This window comes from Fukomys damarensis, unplaced genomic scaffold, assembly GCF_012274545.1.
Source record: "Fukomys damarensis isolate Sample0158 unplaced genomic scaffold, DMR_v1.0_HiC HiC_scaffold_23, whole genome shotgun sequence".
Taxonomy (NCBI): domain Eukaryota; kingdom Metazoa; phylum Chordata; class Mammalia; order Rodentia; family Bathyergidae; genus Fukomys; species Fukomys damarensis.
The window spans coordinates 64,222,962-64,231,663 of NW_022900935.1; the positions used below are offsets into that span (position 1 = coordinate 64,222,962).

At 46.6% G+C, this 8,702-nt stretch overlaps 1 protein-coding gene across 1 annotated transcript in view; it reads right to left on the reverse strand.

Annotated features, from left to right (window-relative positions):
- Nploc4 (NPL4 homolog, ubiquitin recognition factor) overlaps positions 1 to 8,702 on the reverse strand; it is a 59,180-nt gene that overhangs the window by 18,995 nt on the left and 31,483 nt on the right. The window contains exon 13 of the mRNA XM_010618746.1: positions 5,132 to 5,292. Within this exon, the coding sequence (XP_010617048.1) occupies positions 5,132 to 5,292 (161 nt within the window). The remainder of the gene's footprint in view (positions 1 to 5,131; positions 5,293 to 8,702) is intronic.

An 8,702-nucleotide genomic window follows, 5' to 3' on the forward strand; every position in this document is an offset into this window, starting at 1 on the left:
GAACACGGCATGGGTACTCATGTTCCCATGGACAGCCATGACTTCATACCCCGGGAGTTACAATAAAATTCCAGTTCCCTGTGTGCAGAACGGTCTTTTATAACACTGCCAGCACAGGCCCAAGCATCACGGGGTGCCGTGATGGAACACTCCAGCAGCAGATGTGCAGGAGAAATGTCTCAGACCGGCTCCAACACAGGTGAATGTGCTATGCACTGCATGACTTCCCAAGACCACACCCCTGAAGTGCCCAAAAGCAGGCACGGGGCAGGCTCCTCCACACAAGGAACACACGGGAGCCAGCCCGTCACCAGGTGTATCTTCAACCATGCAGAAGAGCTACAGAGCCAGCACAAGCCTCCATGAGGGACAATTCTTTATTTAGCACTGCAACTTCCAGGAGTCTCCCCTCAGTGCTTCTCACGGGCTGCAGTGCCCTGGGCAGGGCTGGGGCCACTGAAAACAGTGAGGCAGCATGACAGTTTGTGTGGTGCAGTGTCTTAGCACACAAGGCCCTGAAGCAGAGCAACAAATAGGAACAGTGAAGCTTCATCCACGTCACACACATACACCTGAAGTTTTAGGATTTAGGACATACTGCATATTGAGGACATTAGACTGAGTTTTCCCTTCAGTTACATGAAGTGGTTGGTTGACTGACCTAAGGATCTCACTGTATCACCCTTAAAGGAAAGCACAAGAGCCAGCAGAATGCTGCATGCCAGGCTGTACAAGTCTGGCCTGAATGTGGGCATGTGCCTGACGAGCCCACGGAGAGCCCGTCAGCCCCACTGCCACCAGCAGACTGCACCAGACCTCACAGCAACAGCCTCCTGGTTCAAGTATACACTGTAACCCAAGGAGGGTGTCTTCCCTGGCAGGACTGTTTGACACATCAAACCTGCTCACCACGTAACATACAGACCTATGTATGTACTTAAGAGTTGGAATCTATTTTACAGTATTTCAAACAAAACAAAATAAAATACTTTTCAGCTTTTTGGCTAAGATCAAGTATGCAAATATACCAAAAAATATAAACAATTTAAAAATCTATTAATATACAAGCTAAGCCAGTAGTGGTGCACACCTATAATCCCAGCACTCAGGAGGCAGAGGTAGAGGGAATGCAAGTTTAAAGTGAGCCTGGGCAACCTCATGAGATTCTGTCCCCAAAGATGAAAAAAGAACTGGAGGTATAGCTCAGTAGCTCAAACTCCCTGGGTTTAATCTTCAAAAAAGAAAAAAGAAAAAAAAACACACATAGAAGTTTCTTGCCTAGCAATTTTGCCTTGAGAATAAAAGACTGAGATGTGGTCAGTTTGTAATAACCCAAAATAACTGAAGTAGTCACCAACACACAACAAATTACATTCTGATTTGGCTATTTATCATTCTGCATAATTACAATTCCTTCTGTTATTATTATTATTATTTGGGGATTAAACTCAGGCCCTTACGCTTGTGAGGCAGGTGGCGGAACCAATGAACCAACCCCCCCCCCACTTAATTCAAAAGAACAGAAGCTGGGAATGGTGGCACATGCCTGTATACTCAGCACTTGGGAGGCTGAGGAAGGTGGATCACTACAAGTTTGAGGCCAGCCTGAACTACAGAGCGAGACCTTGTCTCAACAGACCAGAACAAGAAATGAAAGAGACTATGATAAATGGAAATGGTAGTTATCATCAAATATGTCTATTTTTCTGCAGAGACCAGGTATCTATCATGAAAATGTGCAGCCAGTTCCCAATGGTAAGAGGGCATTCAATGGAGGGAAGTCAGAAGGGGAAGCTCCCACCCTCCATCCGAACATCCAATGTAGGAGAAAACTGGCAGGAGCCCTAATTCCTCAGGGAAGGCTCTTCTTCCACACACACCCCACTGATAAATACACTTCATTTTGAGAGCACACCAGGTTGTGTGCCCTTCTTCAACACGTGGGCTTTCTGTGCCCACCACTCCGCCTCCCTTGAGGCTCTTTCCTGCTTCTCTGGCTGCACGGGATGGAGAGCAGAGTTGTACACAGCACCCACCCGTATGTGCAGGCTTTCCACACCCCTTCCACACATGAATCCACATGGAAATGTGTGTGCACACACATATACACACCTGCATATCTTCAATACACAAAATAAATCGAGATTGTGTACCAAAGTGCCACTGTTAATTTCACGCTGCGAGCTAAGTACCTAGCTGGCCAGGCCTTCGGTGATCACCCAGGACTATTGCAAGATGAACAGTAACTTCACAGCCCCTTTACTGGACTGCTTGACTGCCTCCAGTTTTATGACGAGCAGATGACACCATGATGAACAGTCTCAGGTCCAATACTTGTGTGTGTCTTTTATAGGCATATTTTAAAATCAACTGCAAAGTCCACAGGAAGGCTAAAAGGATTACTTAAATATTTGTTTGCTTTTATAGCCCTTTTTGTTCAGACTGATATTTTTCTGAAACATGATAAACAGTGTGTCAAATCCAAGACAGTTATAAACAATTTAGGAAGTGCTTCCTGCCTGCTTTTGCTAAAAGAAGAGCTAAGCACTCCATGAAAGCAATAAGATGATTATGGAAATACCACACACTTCATAACAAAGGAGTTCATTCTTAAGTGCAAGAAATATACAATGAGATAAAGAAATAGAAGAGCACATTTCCTTCCAGATAAATGATATTTTTTAAAAAACAACTCACACTGCCAGGTGTGGTGGCACATGCATGTGTCACCTCTAGGAGGCTGAGGCAGGGGAACCCCAAATTTGAGGCTAATTTAACAAGACTGTCTCAAAGAAAAAAATTTTAATGTATATATGTATGTATATTTGTATATATATGAATGACAGGGATTATAGGTAATGTGAAGGCTCTAGGTTCAATCCCCAGAATATCTGTCTCTCTCTGTCACACACACACACAGTACCCAGGAATAATCTAATAAAGGACAAGGGGTAAGATTTTCATGGAGAAACCTTAAAGCCTTCTGGAAGACCTAAGAAAATACAAGTGTGGGGCCGGGGATTTAGCTCAGTGGTGCAGTCACCTGCCTCGCAAATGCATGGTCCTGAGTTCGATCCCGGGTACCCCCCAAAAAAGAAAATATAAGAGTAGCCTTTCACCATGTCCAAAGGGGAGAGGACAGCCCTACAAGGGGGCACAATGAAACCCCAAGGAGATCCATCTGTTTTAGTGCAACCTGAAAGGCTGATTCTGAAACTCACACAGTGCGAGGACGGCTGGGCTGCTGCAGAGAAGCAAAGAGAGGCAGCAGGATAAGGTCTGCAGAGTAACCATGGAGCCAGCCATCAAGACAGGACAAAGCTGACTCTGGCAAAGGAAAACTGGCCAGTGGAACACAACACAACAGGGTGCATAGTCACAGCTGTGACAGACACGTGAGGACAGAGAGACACCTAGATTGACAAGAGAGGGCTTTTCCTCAGAAGGGGTGCTCAGACAACTGATCTTCTGAATGGCAAAAAACTGGAGGAAGGCACTGGAAGGGATGTGCCGTCAGCCTGGTTTCCCCATAGGGTGCTGCTCACTCTGAGACTGGGTGGAAGGTACAGGCAACAGAGGGGCACAGCGTGAGCTCCTGTGATCTCGAAGGGTCAGGTGAAAGACTTTCACAGAGGAAGGAGCTAAGAAAAAACCCAGATGGCTGTATGCGGGCTGTGTGTCCAGTGATACAGAGACCAAAGCCTCTTCTTCCTCTGGTGGGGTAGCACAGGAGAAGAAGGCCCAGCAGACGTGGGGTCCACATGGGCTAAAGGAACAAGGCCAGAGACCCAGGGATTTTAAATACCCCACCTATCTATGAGATTTCAGCAACAAGATGCCCAAGGCAGGATGCCCACCTACTTGAGCTGCATGAAGGACGAGCCAACCTAAAAACTTCTGAAGACCAGACCATACCTCCCCCACTGCCCTTCCAGGCCAAGACAACAAAGCCTTTGTGGGCTGTCCACCTTACAGAGACTTCCACAACCTCTCAGAGGAAACCCTGGGAGAATCCCATTCCAGAGATGGGGAAAAAGCAATGCAGATTGGCTAGATCTTGCTAAAAGACACATCAGGCTGAGTCATTTATCTGCTGCACAGATGGATGTGGACTGCCACCACCACACTCCTGCACCACAGCAAAGGAAAATTCAACCTGACAGAAAGGGCCCTGGAATCTCTACCTTCTTAACATACAAGGAACAGCACACATCAATCACTACTGTGACGAGGAAAGACAGAGGTCCACAGGACACACAGATACAAGGACCAGAGACTGGACACAGACCAAAAGGCAATCCTGACAAAGATCAGTCAACATGAGGTGTCAAAATTTGTGCATAAATACAATGGAACAGTAACTCATCGTAACTGTATCCTCTATGTCCACAGAATGGACTACAATGTCTGAGAAAGATGATATTCTACACGAAGAGCAGAGCAGACACTGTAGACATAAAGATGAATGACTCTGAAAGAAAAATAGAAATTATCCAAAATGAAACACAAAGAAAAAAACTGACATAAAACAAATATAGTGAGATGTATGTATGTACAATACATACAAATTATGTGCAAAGAGAGTTTCCACAAAAGGAACAACCAAAAAGAGCTGATGGCTGTGTGTGGGAAGAATTCTAAAGCAGTACCAGGCCAGGGGTGGTGGCCTACACCTAGTCTCAGCACTCAGGAGGCCAAGGCAGGAGGACTGCCATGAGTTTGAGGTAGCCTGGGTTACACAATAAGTTTCAAGAGCAGCCTGAACCATACAGTGAAACCCTGTCTCAAAAAATGAAAACCAAAACCAAAAACAGTCCCAAATACCTCTCACAGTCTTCTCATCTTTAGAAAGTAAAAATTGCCTGAGTACAGTGGCCAAATTTGGTACCATGTATCCCAAAGTGAGAACACTGAAGTTCCACTCCTGGTTGTAGACCCCAATACCACAGAAGTCTCAGTAGCTAATAACAAGTCCTAGCAAGGAGTCAGATGCATCGATCCACAGAGGGACAGAACCACCATGGCACACAGGCAGCTCACAGTGCCAGAATGCGCCAAGATGAGGTGAGTCCAAGACAAGCTCACGCCATCCTCTGTGGACTCAATTTTTTTCGTACCACCGTATTTTTACCTTATAAAACACATCAGGCACGTACTGCTCGCTGCTGGATTCCTTGGCGTAACCAAGCTCAGGGGCGTCCTTACATGGCAGCAGACATTCATCACGGACCAGTGCCATACACTGATTGGATACTTGGTACCCTTCAAAGTGGACCTGGTTGTCGGGACCACCTGCAAGAAAGAGAGACCTTCAAAGAGAATCTACCAAGGGACACTCAGAACTGGTCCATGTCTGTCACCCACCTTCTGGAGGTGGCTGGAGCACATGGCCTTGGACATAAGCATTTGACCACTGACCCTCCCTGCCATAGTCACCTGTGTCTGACACAGATGTCACCCATCACATGTATGTCAGAGTTGAGAATCCAGACGTCACACATTCTCCAACACTAGGTACAGCCATACTTAATGCCATCAAGCATTTAGGCTCTTCGATCATTACCAGGGTGTAAAGAACAGACAGTCCTGCATTCCAAACTTTGGCACCTGAGCAAACAGGATGTGGACAGGGACAAATTTGCCTGGAGACCAGGAAAGGTTGTGAGAGGAACAAGACACAAGCAATATTCAGTAAAAATAATCCTGGAAGTCATATTGCACACGTGACAGGCTCTGCCTCATAGAAACCTATATGATCACACCAGGTCTGGGCACACCTCACACACGAAGAGGTGTGGACACTGTGACAGAGCCAAGGTAACGTGAGCCCTGGCTGGGGGTCTCCTCGCAGTCCCATGCTCATGCCTGTACATCATCCTCCAGCATCTCCCTCTTCCTCTCCAAGCTCCACTCCATAAAAACCTTGAAGCTACGGACTTAGGCAGAATAAAAAGCCGCAAAAGGGAGTAATCCCAACCAGTTATGCCACATCCCTAAATGGGAAGGGTACACAAGTCCATGGCACTGGGTGCGGAGCAGACATCTACCACAGGTGCGCCTCCAGAGTCAAGTTTATGCTACCACAATTCCAAGGTCCATTTTTACATCTACAGAGTTTAAAAAAAAAAAAAAAGTTTGACAAAAAGAGTAATTTACTAACTTTGGATCATAAAGTCAGTCTGCCTGGCTTTCAAACGTGTACTAAAACCACACCTAATGACCAAGAAGCCAGAAAAAGTGACCAACAGAGGCTGAGCCAACTCTAACTTGGCAAACCAGGCTGCTGTCTGTTCTGCACTCAGGAAGCAGACTGCAGTAGGCTGCAAAATATTGAGTCAAACTGGCTCCAAAAGTTTATCCGCTGTGTCTAGCACGTTCTCTGTGCACTTAATCCAGGTGACCACTGACACCTCAGCAGCACACACAGACTGAGCTCCACAGTGTGCCCCAGAGCATGGACCCTGCACCACAGCCTGAGTGCACAGGCTGGAGGAGTCAGAAGAGTCACCATGCACACACCTGTGCATGTTTTGTTCTGAGCATCATAAACCCACACTGGTGTTTAGATCTATGATTAAGGTGTGATCAAACGCTAGAGAAAGAAAAGCCTGGCCTTTGAGGATGACAGAATAATGAAATGTAGCATTTGTAAAATTGAAGACTGTTGAAAAAGCAGCACTCTTCCAGACAGGAAGTCTCCAGAAGCAATGAGCCCATATAACAGCAAAACCCCAGCCCATGTGGAGCAGCAAGAAGCACAATCCCCACTCACGATCACTCCCTGTGCAGACAGGGCAGCCTGTCCAGAACTGCCTGGGGATGCACCACAGCACCAGGAAAGGGGCAGTAGCAGAAAACTGAATTGCAGTTGAGTTTGAGGTTCATTTCTGGCTTTTGAAACCTGATCCTCAGTAAATAATTTTCACAGCCCAGGAGCACTGAGGACTAGCAAAGTCCCAGAGACACCAGCAGCAGTGTGAAGTTACACATGGGCTCTGTAACATGTAGTCCTTCCACAAACTCCTTCCAGTTGACTCAAGCAAACCTGTACAGACGCCCAGAGGGACTGTGTAATTCCAGGAGCAGAAGACCTGAAGACAGAGGGCTTGCCTGGGCCTGCGGAACCTGAGCAGCAGAGGCTCTGGCTCCTAGGAGGTGCCACAAACATGCAAGCTCACACTTTTCTGCCCAAAAAGGGACTCAGGGAAGGGACTGCAGCAAATGCACTTTCTAGCAGCTCCTCAGGGTTTCCACTTGTGTCTTTACCAAGGGACCTTAACAAAGGGCAGAGGGCAAATTTCACATATAGTTAGGAAACCTATGTCCCAGCTACACTGACTAAAATCTTAAATTAGGATCGGTTAGTGTGCTGGCCCGGAATGGTGGCGCACACCTGTAATCCCAGCGTTGAAGAGGGTAAGGAAAGAGGATCGCCATGAGTTCAAGGCCAACTTGGGCTACACAGTTCAAGCTCAACTGCAACTATATAATGAGACCTTGTCTGAAAAAAGTTTTTTAAAAACAGGATCTGTTAGTACTGTGGACAGCCACTCTTCAGCCAGTGTCCCCTTGGAAAAGGGTGACAATGACAAGACTGAGCACTGAGAGAACCACCAGCATCCAGACACACTGGGATGCTAACTGCAGACAGAATATAAATGAGGTCAGTCCCTGCCTCCAGTCCCAGAACTTTCTACTAAGTGACAGTTCCCAAGGCAGGGACTTCACGGGGAAGCCATATGATTTCTAACTCTCAACAGGAGGTGTGACTCAGTAATTGAAGGTAGCAGCTCCCAAGTTGGAAACTATTTATAATTTTAGAAATGTGCTAGTTCTTTTGGCCCATGGGACAATTTCCCCGTAGAGACAGTAATTAAAAGGGCTGGGTTACCATGGGAGCCCAGAATAGCAGTTCTGGAAGTCTATGAAGATGTTTCTGGTTGTCTCAATGATGAACCACTGCCAGCTTTCATGGGCGGAGCCAAATATGCCAGGCATCTTGCCAGGGGCAGGGGAGACCAGTCCCTTACTATGAATTTATGATGTTCATAACACATAGTCTATAGCCACACACATGCCAGTCCCAAGAAGTGACCTGTATCCCATGTTATTTCAACACATTTAGTAGGATCAGAGTCATAATGCTCCTTTATGAATATTGCCAGAACACATACGCAGTTCTGGCACTACTCACTCCTCTGGGACTACAAAAGTGTGTGAGCTAAAGGAGGGGCACATGCCTCAGCTGGGACAGAATGAGAGCTGGGAGCATTCAGGAAGCCACAACTTCAACAGTGAGGCCAGCAGGCTGCACCCACACTGTGCTGCTCATTGGTCAGACCCCAGGCCCTGGCACACAGACACGGCTGGCTCTCCATGTGGCTCTCCTCCTGCACCCCTGGATATGACAGTCAGGTCGTACTCTGCTTCCTTGTCGAAGCTGTGTGCAGGCAGCCAGTATGACTTTCATTATCAGAGGAAAGGATTTTCTTAGAGGAAAATATGTGAGAGCAGTTGTTTTTTGTTTTTGTTTTTGTTGTTTTGGTATTGGGAACTGAACCCAGGACTTTCACACTGAGCTACATCCCCAGAATTTGGGAAGCTGAGGCAGGAGGATCACAAATTTGAGGCCAGCTTGGGCAATTTAGGGAGACCCTGTCTCAAAAAAAAAAAAAAAAAAAAAAAAAAAAGGAAAAACAAAA